At 38.2% G+C, this 12,930-nt stretch overlaps 1 protein-coding gene across 5 annotated transcripts in view; it reads right to left on the bottom strand.

Moving 5' to 3' along the window:
• The window catches only part of ST6GALNAC3 (ST6 N-acetylgalactosaminide alpha-2,6-sialyltransferase 3), a 556,201-nt gene that overhangs the window by 41,580 nt on the left and 501,691 nt on the right, over positions 1-12,930 (bottom strand). The window contains exon 4 of one of the 5 annotated variants that reach the window (XM_063653979.1): positions 12,880-12,918. The exons of the other annotated variants lie outside the window; for them this stretch is intronic. Coding sequence (XP_063510049.1) covers positions 12,894-12,918 — 25 coding nt within the window. The 3' untranslated portion in view covers positions 12,880-12,893. Of the gene's footprint in view, positions 1-12,879; positions 12,919-12,930 lie in introns of those variants that run through there. 5 annotated transcript variants of the gene reach the window in all.

The following is a 12,930-nucleotide window of genomic DNA, read 5'->3' on the forward strand; positions in this document are numbered from 1 at the left end:
AAAGAGAGATCTATGGATCCCAGTTGATGGAGAGCAGAAACACAGGTACATCTTAAGTACAGAGGTCCTCAAGGGTACAACTTGGCTACACTGAGCACATTTTCCAAGGCCACTTGCCAATCCTGCTCTTAATTGCCATTGAACCTGGCCAGAATTAATTAAGATGCATCCCCAGTTTGTAGGATACTTAGCCCGCTGAAAGAGAAGGTGACACTGAATAAAAAATGGATTACAAGAGCAGAACTGGAGCCCTCCTCCCACCTCTCAGGGAGAATGTAAGGACTATTGTTGCTCCCTACTTCCCAAGTTTAGTATGGACAAAAACTAGATGCATGAAGGGGTGCTGGGTATCAAGGAAGAATTGCTTTCTAACTCATTAGGTATCTGAATGCCCAGTTCATCTGCTTGTAGTGGGATCTTGCTATTTTCAAAGCTTATTTAAGCTACCCTTAGAACAAGTCAGTATTTCTATTCCCTTTCTTTCAGATGGATTCTCTTAATATTACTCAAGCAGTCAAGCAGTTAGGAATAGAGCTCTGAGGAGTCAGTTCCCCCACCTGACATGTTGCATCATATTAATGCTGAATTTCAGACATGAATTATTTTAAGGGCCCATTTTATAAGCCATTCATTGTCTGAATTCTTATAAGAATTACCAAGTTTTATTCTTTAACCACTTAATACATTTTTTTTCAGCTCATAAGGGGATCGTGGAAAGCTGGTCAGAGCATGTTTGTCCTGTGGGCCAGGTAGATTCCTTTACACCAGGGCGCTGGGAAGGTCTGTTGGTTAGAAATGAGACTTATGTCAGGAAGCACAAGGTGAAGGTAAAATTTGGTTCAGGATTATTTTTTTTTAACCTGGGAAAGTGCATGATTTTTGCAAACTGCTGTAAAAATACTTGTCATGTGAAATAGTTCAGCCCTAATGAAAACTCCCCAGAATAACAAATAAGGAGATATTTGCAAGTGGCATGAAATATCAGAAACCAAAGCAGTGTTTTGCTGTGATGAAATGTCTTACTACATTATTTATGCATTTTTGTTTTTATTCAGAGCTGCATAGAGACACAGCTGCTTAAATATATTAACTTTTCCATTCTACTAATTCATTGAGCAGAATAGATTCAAATCACCAGTGTATCAGTCAGGATCTACACAGGAAATAAAAACTACTCTAAGTGCTTTAAACAGAGAAAATTTAATACTTGGAATTGGTTACACAGATGATAAATGACCTGAAAAGCTAATCAGGGACAGAGGAGGCAATTCAAAGATATATAAGAACAGGAAGCCACTGCTTCTAGGATGTGATATTTCCAGAAACCAGTTACTCAGGCTGGAACAAGTGGAGCCTAGTGGCTGCCTGGCAGAAGCTGGGACCATGAAGGAAAGGGATGTCTAGTGGGAGTGGAGCCACAGAAGACACAGCTTCTTCCTGCTGGAAATGCCTCCCCAAGGGAGAGGGAGAAATACGGTGACTTCTCCCCTTTCCTCATCCGACAGTTTTCTGCTAGTACCCATGATTGTCAAAACTACTAGAAGCTAGTTGTCAAGGGAGCCCCCAAATGGTGTTTCCTGTGATTGACAGCAGAGTAGAGGAAGGGAGGGAAATGGATTTAAGGATACACAGGCAAATGGCCAACTAGCACATGCACTGAGTTACAGTATCCTGTCCATGGCAAATATTCAAGTTCATTACTTTTGTGCTATTAGTTTTGAAGTTCAATTCACTTCTTCTTTTCGTTAGCTTATATTTCTGAGCAACTTTGATTGACCCATCTCTTGTGTTCTATGTAGCACAAAGACACTGGAGTTTTCTATGGTAGAAAAGCAGAAACCAAGAAAACATGAAAGGGAGGAGATAGGTGGGGAAGGGATCATACACTTTATTTGGATATGGCTACATTAAAAAAAAAACTAGGTAGAATGCTTTATTTTTTTTAAGTTGTATTTCTTTGGACAGACCCTATTTAAAAAAAAAAAAAAACTACCTGTGGCTACTAAGCATTCGCTGGGTCTATCATTTTCTTTTAGGATGTCATTAGGGGAATATGCAGCACAAAGAGGAATGGGATCTAGGCTGAGATCTGGTCTGGTCAGGAGCAGACTGGCTGCAGGTAAAAATGGAAAAGAAGAAACATGTGCTCTATATGTTCATCATCCCTGTTTCCTACCTTCCTCTCCTTTGGGTTTATGTCAGGTCTCCCAGGGATAGGTCCCCTAGTGCCCTCTTCACTCTCCTCAAGGCCTGGTGGATCCTAACCGATGGATGTTTACGGAGAGCTGGTGCTGCCGCAGCCAGTAGCAGGACCTGTCTGCACCTGTTGGTAACCTGAGCGTCCCACTCACCAATCCCAGCCTCCAGGCTTTTCCACCCACATGCCATGTCTCTTGATCCATTGGAAGCCATTAGACCTGATTTGAACTGCCTGAGGGACAGGCTCTCCTTCTAAATTCCATTTATCAAGAGCCATTATATGCCTGGAACTTGACGGGATGCTTTTACTGGATTATCATATTTAATCCTCACACCAACATCAGGTTACAGATGAAGAGACCAATTTAGAGATTAAATAATTTTCCCAAGGTCACTCAACCAGTAAGCCTAGAAGTGGGATTTGGACCTGATTTACTGTGTGCAAGTATATGTTGCATCACACTGCCCAGGGCCAGGACGGGCAGCAGAATGCAGGCTCCTCCACATGTTCGCCGGACTCTCAGCATCTAGAGAACTTTGCCCGTTAGCCAGGCATCTCAAAGCCACAGTCACAGCTCTGGACACACAGGCGCTGAGGAGAACTGATCGAGCAGTAATGTCTCCATGGGGACCAGCCAGTCAGCAGCAGTGTACACACTCACTGTGTACTGACCAGGACTCAGACAATATGTTCTGCCAATCCCTGGACTCCTAATTAGCCTTCCATCTCCCAAAGTGAGTCGGTGTCAGGTAATCAAACATGTCTCTTTCCTTGTCTCCTCTCATTTAAGGGACTGTAGTTAGCTCCTACAGCTTATTCTGTACTACCCATCAGGACTAATATAAAGTCATTCTAAGAATAATCCACCCAAACTGGCCTTCATATCTGGTGTCTGGAATATAGCAGAAATCTTTTCATTCAGTGTTAAAGCATTGCATCATCCAATGAACTGACTGCAAATGGACACACAGTCTAACTTAAAGGTTATGGATCAGTAGGTAAATGCAAAAATTCTATTAGTTTTCAGACCTGGGGTTTATGACATTCATTTAAAATGAAATCAAAATCCTGTACAGAAATAGAAAAGGCACCATGGATAGATTCACTTTTAACAGCATCCACTTGCCTATTACACAAGGGCCAAGAAGACTGTAGTTTCTATATCATGTAGTTACTTTTTATTCCTGTTCATTGACTTTGGCAAAGACAGTAAATAGCATGCAGAGAATAGATACATTTTGAAGAAATATTAAAACACTGATTAATGTCACATTAAGAAGTGTAAAGTCCCTTGGGTAGAGGGAGAAAAATTAAAATGCCTTTGGTTCTTAATGAAACTGCACCAGGCTTATATAAATCTAAAATCCTTACTTTAACCTGAGTTTAAAATAATGGGCTAACTTGACTGTGCTTTACAAATCCTAGCAATGAACTTTATCATTTATTACCAGAATGAGTGATAATAGGAGTAGCAGAGAGATAGTGCATATTGGGAAGTGTCCAAAGAGTTTAGCAAGACAATATTTCTTTTTCACAATACAAAGATAAAACAGTCATAAAACTGAGAGTTCATTTCATTCACTTGGAGGAGAAGGGCAGGTGGGTGTTCTGGTTAAACAGATTGCAACCCTCTTCTATAGGAACGTAAAGGAGAATGGAGAAACACAAGAGGTAATATTCACTCTGCAGTGCAAGAAGGTACATGGATTTAAAGTCCATCACAGTAATTAAATTTCAATGTTGACACAGTATATCTCAACATTCAGAGTTCTAAATATAGTTTATACAGTGCCTGTGAGCAAAATGCAATGCACATGAATATTTATCTCTGTAGTGAAGCTGCTTCTGCCACATGCTCTGAAAAGAAGGGTTGAGATTAGGACAGACCAAAACAGAGTCCACAGAATTTGATGATAATCATTTCAAAATAGTTGAAATGAGCCCATGGCCTCATCAGAAGCAGTGATTTTAAGCATTTTTGGTTGTAGAACCCTTTTCACAAATGAAATCTAATTAGAAACTAAATATTTGAAATGGATTGAAGTGAGATAGGTTAGTTGGTTTTTGCAGGCGGCAGGGTATTCCAGGCCAGTGACTTCTCAATGCCACAGACTTTGAGATGCATAATCTAAAGCTATTCTTTTAAGCAATAAGTAAGTAAAATAAAAATCCACTGGGTATTTGATTGATTTTAAGGTACTGACAGATGGTAGAGAGCTATGTATTTCTAAGGAACGGCTTATGGAATGGGTTGGTTATGATAGGGAAGAGCAATAAGATTAGATGAAATGAATGCTAAAATAAATGTTATTCACTTTCTGCCACATGAAGATACTGTTTTCTTTCATATTATTCCTGGACTCTCAACTGTGGATCTGGTTCCAGCATGAACTGTGCATCTACTCTGTGTTTGCCCCTCCACCCAGTGTGTCCAGCTATGCCTTGGAGGTGGTGTCTGCACTTAGGCTCTTGCCTCTCTGGAAGTGCCTGGGACTGCAAGGTGTTGTTCTTCCTCTTATGCCTAACATGTTTCTCCACCTTCAGCCCTGATTTCCTTAAGCATATTTATAGTTTTTTTTTTCTTTTTTGAGAAGGAGCCTCACTCTGTCACCCAGGCTGGAGTGCAGTGGCGTGATCTTGGCTCACTGCAACCTCCACTGCCCAGGTTCAAGAGATTCTCCTGTCTCAGCCTCCCGAGTAGCTGGGATGACAGGTGCGTGCCACCATGCCCAGCTAATTTTTTGTATTCTTAGTAAAGATGGGGTTTCACCATATTGGCCAGGATGGTCTTGAACTCCTGACCTCAGGTGATCTGCCTGCCTCGGCCTCCAAAATTGCTGGGAATACAGGCGTGAGCCACCGCGCCCGGCCAAGCATATTTATAGTTTTTTAGTCAGCTTAGGTTACGCATGCTGTGGTAACAATCCCAAGTCCTCAAGGACTTAGCTTATTTCTTGCTAGTACTGCTTTATCATAATGGGCTGGGTAGATGTCTTCTTCATTCTGGGACCCAGGCTAACACTCATACTTGGGACATTGCTGGCCTTGTGACAGAGAAAAAGCCCCATGTGGCAGTATATTACATAAGGCCTCTGAAATTTTCTGCTGGGTAGTAGCGTATATCATTTCTGCCCACATACCATTGGACAAAATAGGTCAACTCATCTTTGAGAAAGCTCAATTCAACCATTTCAGCTAAGTTTCTTTTGTCGCATGATTTCAGTGGTGGATACCATATTTCTTTAGAGCTAGCATGACTCATGCCAGTTTCCACGGAGAGCCAGAAGTAGGATTCCTTATATGTTTCTCTTTTAGATCTTGTTTCTCCTATTAGAATTGCTCACTAAGTAATTTCATATCTGAAGCTGCTACTAGCATTTAAGATATTGGAAAATCAGAGATACCTAATGTGTCCTGAACAAAAATATTGCTATGCCTTAATGCTGCTGACTCTCCCAAGAGGATGTTTTCCTGGAACCCTACAATTATGAAATCATGGCTTTAAAAAACATTTTCTGTACACATTAAGATTGACAGACATGATTTGCAGCAGGAGGAATTGGGCTTTGCATCACAGATGCTTATTAGTGAATTCATGGATCAACAGGCTCACAACATATTCATTCATTCAGCATTTATTCTGAACCAAGTGAGCACTGTTTCAGATCAAATCCTGCTGTCATGTAGTCTACAAATACAATCCAACCTGGGATAGATATTTGACATCATAAATGACATATTCAACATCTGACATCATCCTAACTGCTCCACTGATCCCAGCTCCACCATTTGCTAACTATAAGACCTTGGGCGAGTTATCCAGCTTCTATAATACTCCCCATACATAAGATAGGGATGATAAAAGCAACTACCTCATAGGTTTGTGGTGAGGATTTCCTGAAATAGTGAAAAGCACTTAATTGTGCCTGGAGCTAAGCAAGTGCCCAATAAACATTAGTCATGGTCCTCATCACCACCATGATCAGATTACATATTGTAATCTGATGGTGGTGAGGAACAGGATTGGGCTTTGTAGAATTTTACCTGAAAAAAATATGGAGGTCTTTGGGTCTTTGTTGAAGAAGCTTAAGATGGGTCAACCGTGTTATGTAGCTGTTTAAAAAGCTAAAGCCACCTTAAGTAGTTGATGAAAAATGTCATATTGTAGGAAAATTAATTCTACTTCAGTCTTCTCTGATCAAAATTTACCTAGAATATGGAAATATGATTTTGGTGTGGGACATTCATTTCTGAAAAACAAAGAGTACCTAGTATATCTGCATCACACAGCGTCCTAAGCACATAGTTCCTATAAAGATGAGTTCCTGGCATTATACAATGGCAGGCACTCTTTCATTTTTGTTAAATCATTATACAGTGGCAGGCACTCTTTCATTTTTGTTAAATCACTAGAAGTCATGACATATTTCAACCTTAGTTTCTTCGAGGAATTTTTCAAACAACTGTTGGGCAATCCTACAGGGATGTTTTATAATGCCCTTCAGAATGTCAAAAGGACTTATACCAATCCCTAATTTCCTGCTGATCTTTACCATCTGTTACTTTGACCTTTTCATCAAAGACTTCTCAAGCTGCTGGAAGCCCTGCATGTCAATACCCAGTGGAATATTCTTCCTGGGTTTCTTTGCCTCAGTCCCAGCACTATCACTTGCATACATTTTGTTGGCCATTATGGTTTCAAACAGTTCACTAGAACACAAAAATATATGGCAGAAAGAAAGGCTCCTGAGGGGTACATAACAAACATTGCTGAAGACTTTCAACTGAGTATGGCACAGTAGAGTATTCACTGGCTGAGAACATTTGCCATATGGGGCACAAATGTTTGCTGCCTGACAGCATCCGGTATAGTCTCCCATATCAGCTCTCATTGGCTCAGAGTATGCTGGCACTCTGAGTATCTGAAAAATTATATATTAACAGTTTGCACTAATGAATTGTTCTATAGATAACTATTTTGAGAAACTATTACATACGCAAATAGTATTTTAACAACCCAGTCCACAGGGGCAGTATTAAATGGTACATGGGTTCAAATTTAGTAGTACTTTAAGAGAAATAGAAATAAGGTGTTGTCTGCTTAGAAGATAACCACATGATGAGAGAAATAGGAAAGAGTCAAAGCAACTAGGAGTGTGAACATGCAAAAGAAAACACAATTCACTTGAAAACTACTTCCAAGCAAAAAGGAAAGCTGACTTGCTGTGTTCCAGAGGGCAGAAGGGGGAAAAAAACTGGGTAATAAGAAAGCATATTTTTGTTCCACTTGAGAAAATATTTTTAATACTTAATACTGTCTCAAAAAAGGAATAGTTTACATTCCGTGATAATGAACTCCTTATCAGTAGAGGTAGTAAATATGGATGGCCATTTGTTAAGGGATTTATGCATTGAGTAGTGTGGTGGTTTATAAACAGTGGCTACAAACTCTTTGACATTCCTTCTATAGAGATATCTATGTACCCTCCTCTTAAATCTACATGGGATTGTAATTGCTTTAATTAATTAAGGATGAGGAAGTGACACTATGTGATTTCCAAGGCTGGGTCATGAAAGTCTATCTGATGTCCACCTGATTTCTTGGAATGCTTGCTTTTCAGATGCTCTGTCTCAGAAACTAGCCACCATGTTGTTATAAATCCAAGCCACATGGAAAGACTGCATGTGGGAGGCACAGCTCAAATTAGGTTTGAACTTTCATTTATATCCATTGTGTCACTGGAAAAATTAGAAATAAGTTCTACTAAAATCTAATATCCTAATTGTCTACGGCACCATCATTCATCTGCACGTCAGAGTCAACATGTGAAAACTTCTCTTTGAGTACTGTGCAACATATTCTGAATTAAATGGTCTAGTCAAACTGGTTTATGTATGTATTATATTATTTAGTTTCGACTTACCAATTAGCCCTCTCAAAATGGACAAGGGGCGTAAAAAGATTTCTGCAAAGAAAACATAGACTGACTAAAAATAGTAACAAGGCAAGCACATAGACACAAGAAGAAACTGTCAGAGCTTATATATCTCCTAGGGCAAATTTCTAGCTAGCCACAGTATCAGAGTAAAAACTGTGATGATTTGATCTCATCAGAACTAACTCAATGATTTAGAAATTACCCAAGAGACTACTGGATGCAGATTTACACCCAATATATTATTGACCCTTACCCAAAGAGTTATTGTGCTTGTTATATTAATTAATGATGATAGTACATATTTGTAACTAATAAATAAAATTAGAAGGTTGAAAAATATGAAATTGCCAATGTTCAAGTATTTTTGACCCACAAATTGTCAATTTCATATGGTTCAACCTAATTTGTTGAGGCTAAATGCTCAAAAATTATTTACTTTGGAGTGAGTACAGTAAAAATGTCTATGTAGACTATTGGTTTAAGGAATAAGACACTTGATAAGCATGAATTTAGTGAGTGCTTAGGAAACTGTTTACCATTGCTCCCTAGCTGTGTATATATGTGAACACAGACACATGACATGTTACAAAATTATTGCTTTCCTTGTCTGGTGAATAGATAATTTTATTATAACACATGCACTCTTCCCAATTGGGGTGGCTCTTAGCCCCCAGATAGATTATGAAACATTGACTTGAATGACAATAATTATTCTTTGCCTGACTCCATCCTGCAGTGATGTATCTAGAAAATCAACATTCCTTAGTAAAAAACAAGGCTCTAAAAAGAGTGATATTTATGGGAGGTGGTGGTTATAGAGAATTTTAGTGCCAATAAAAAGAAGATGAGTATTACTTGTTCCTTTGAGGCCGGGAGGTAATTAAAAAACAATATTTAGTGGTTTTTAGAACACCTATTTCCATGAAATCTCAGCACTAAACAATTCAGGGAAATCAGAATAGATAAATCACCTAAACAGATCAGAAAAAAATTGATAAAGCAACCATAATTCTATGCTACCTCCACCCCCTCCAGATCCATTAAATTATTTCAACCTCTTGGCATAAAATCCCATAACACTCCAAAGCATGTGTCTTGCTTTGGTGCTTGTCAAAATTAGTGTCTGAAAGTCTGTACAGGGAAGGCTTTTCCATTCAAGGGACAGTTTCCTATTGAAGCCCCTCTCCCAAATGACTCAGAAATGTACTCTCACCCTGCACATGCAATGTCAACTCTCTCTTATCAGCTAAGATTGTTCTGTTTCATGGCACCATATCTAAAACAGATTTATGCCTTAAAGTAAAAAGAGACCATGAGCTTATTTGTTCTTTCAGTCACTGATACATCCAACAAGTATTCAAGTGACTACCACAAGCCACGCAGTGATGAAGACACAAAAAGAGTACAGCAATTTGCTACCTGGGGCTAAGGGGCTACCAAAAAGTTAGAATTCCAAACACCAGGTGAATCTGGTTCCCTAAGATAACATAAAAATGTGAGAAGAATAAAACAGGTTGTTGAAAACTGATGTGTTCTGGCACTTTTGTGTTTCTCAATAATTTACATATAAACACTGGCTCCTTCAGGAGCTATCTCCAAGTTAAAGTCATGTGACAGAACACCTGGAAAGAGCAAGAAACAGAAAGCATAGGCCTAGTGAAAGGGAGAGGGTAGCAGCAATTTCCATAATCCGTGGGATTCAATATCCCCTACAGAGTGAAGAGTGGACATGAATCTGTCAAAAGAATGTAGAACAACCTGTAAGAGCCTCTTACAGGCCAAAGATGGGACAATTTGAGCATCAACAGGGATGATGTAAATGCAATAGATTGAAATACTTCAATAAATTTTAAATCCATGTGTTCTTCATGATATTAAAAAATTATTGAGTACCGAGGGATACTGTAGGGAACTAATGATAATTTTGAAAACTGTAAATAAAAGAATCAAGAGTTTATCCTCCCTTGGCTACACTAGTTGTACTACTGGTCACCAAAGAATAAAAAGGAGGAAAGTTTTATTATAAAAATATCACATCTAATAAATGATGAAGGTATGAGAAAATAAGAATACCACTATTTTGTAATCTCTAATAAACTAATGGATTTAGGCATTGAACATTAATGGCTAGCACTTCAAAAAGAGATAAAGCATATAGTGTGCTTTTTATTAAGTAGAAAAGACCACATATGTAAATGTCTTATCAAAAGAAAACCCCACAAAAATCTAATATAATAAAACTTCTAGATCTAACTACTAAGTACGGTAAATAAGAGACCAAAGAACATATTAAGCTATATCGTGGGGATGCAATCAGCAAAAACTAGACTGTGAGAAGCTACAGGATAAATAATCATTTTTTTCCTTGCAGTTTGACAAATGAACTGCAAGAAGAAAGAAAGAAAAGGAGAGGAGTACCCATGTGTTTTAAAAAGTCTCAAGATAAATCAATCTATGGACAAGCAATGTATGTATTTTATTTGAATTATGATTTCTTAAAAAATGTATGATGCATTAGATAATTGCATTGACTAGAGATCTAATGACATTAAGACTTAGACTTATGGTGAATTTTTTTAGTGTGGGATTGGTATTCTACTCACATATAAAAACTATGTTTTTGTCTTAGAAAAGTACATAATAAAATATTTTGAAATGAAATAATATGCTATTGGATTTGCCTCAGGAAAAAAACAAGTGGGAGAAGGGTTGGGAAGATGTGACTGATGATGAAGATGGGGCTGCAGAGACCAATGAGTTGGTATTTTCTGGAGCTGGTGATCGATGTGTAGAGGTTTCTTTTACATTATTCTGTTTATATTTGTGTATGTTTGGATTTCTCCCCTCTCCACAATAAAAAGCAAAAAGAAAACAAATTAGTGGACATATGAATTCATGTATCCAAAAGATCAGCAGGACTGGCTAATTTAGATTCTTTCAGATTTTCCAGTGAAGTTACCAGACATATAATAGTCTGGTTTTCTCAGATCCAAAGCTATACCCAACGTGAAAGCATATGAATATATGTAAGCACGATAGAATGAAAATAGAAACTCACTCTTGCTCTCTCCCTCAGTGCATTTGTGTAGAATATATGTATGTTCACACACACAAATTTGTGTATGCATAGGTATATCCTCAGATGCGTCTTATTTATATTCTGCTTGAAATTGTTTTTAGCCTTGTTGGAGAAGGCATCTCAGGCTGACAACAAATAAACCAATATTTCAATTAGCACAAAAACACATATCAGATTACATACTGGACAAATGATCCTGGTGGCATGCGTAGGTAGTGTATGTAAAACGAGTCCATGTGAATGAACATACAGATGCTGTGCCTCAAAGATTAAGGGAATTCTACACTATCAAATATCTGCGTCTAGGTTGATTTTAGCCTGAAGAAAATGCACTCGGCTTAGAAATTCCATACTTTAGAGCAGCTCCCAGTTTCCTGGGGCTAATCTTTAATACTGAATAGATGAAATGTTCTCCAATCCAACAAATCAAGCAACAAAAAGATGGTTCAGCTACTTTTCATATCAAAGGTCAAAGAATCCATCTTAATACTCTACTATGAAATGCTAGCCCGATGAAATTAAAACAAGACAGCACAAGCAAACAAACAAAAACTCCAAACTTCTGAAAAGTAACAAAGTCCAGATTATGATATAATGACCTCCTGCAACTGACTGTTTACTACATCTAGTTGTTTACATAAAATAGAAGTCCTTATAGGTCTCTACATTATTTAAGAAAATTAGCATGTTTCAAGAAAGTGGCAGATTATTGCAGATGAAGGTGTTTTCCCAATAGGGATTTTATGGTTGGCAAATGTGATTAGACATCCATTAGCATCTGCAGGCCAAATATGTGGCATGTACAGCCCAGAAACACCTCAAAATGGATATTCTAATTTCCACCACTTCAAATGGACAAAAGGTTTCTATTCAGGCATAATCAAAGACAAACAAAAAACTAGATAGTAAATTAGGGCAAGTTATTTCTGTTGCTTAAACAATTATCAAGTCCCCATCTGCTGCCTAAGGATAAATGGCAAAAAGAATCATCTGTCATTGTCATTTTTTGAAATGTGGCAAATGTTGACCGTCTACTTAATTAGTCTGTTGTCTTCATCCACTAAACATATTGAAATTTTATAGGAGATAAATTTAGGCAAAATGGTAAATAGTCTCTTTCTGCAAGTGAACAGAATAAGGACATAAAGAATGATAAAGCTACCCTCCCAGAACCACTTGCTCCATTAATACAATTCTGCCGGGAATCTCTGATTACACGGAGGTGGGCTTGCAGTTTCCATGACCACTAACGGGAGCAACATGTGCACAATGCTGGGAGGACAGTGCCTTGATGCTCTGAGGGTGTTGCTGCTAAATATCTCCCCACTTTACCAGAGCTTTGTTTTTGACAAATACTGGTGTGCTGTAATGAACTTTAAGCAACAGCTGGAGGAAGAATACATGCCCAATTTTCAAGGTCTATAAGAAAATGAATGTTTTTATGACATGATTTATAAATGGCATTATATCTATGAAATTTTAATGCTTTAATTTTGAGCCACATGGCATGAATTAGTGAGCCAAGATACTATCAGGGCTCGTTTTCACAAGAGCAATTTCCACTAAAAGATTAAGAGGCTATAGCTCTTGGTAAAGGTTACCTTCCCAGCAGAAAGAGGCAGTGGCAAGGGAAATCTAGCATGGCCTTTTCTACAAAACAATTCCCTTGGAGAAATCAGAAAGCTCTCCATTCAGTAGTCCTGTAATCAAAA

The sequence above is a fragment of the Pongo pygmaeus genome, chromosome 1, assembly GCF_028885625.2.
Source record: "Pongo pygmaeus isolate AG05252 chromosome 1, NHGRI_mPonPyg2-v2.0_pri, whole genome shotgun sequence".
NCBI lineage: Eukaryota > Metazoa > Chordata > Mammalia > Primates > Hominidae > Pongo > Pongo pygmaeus.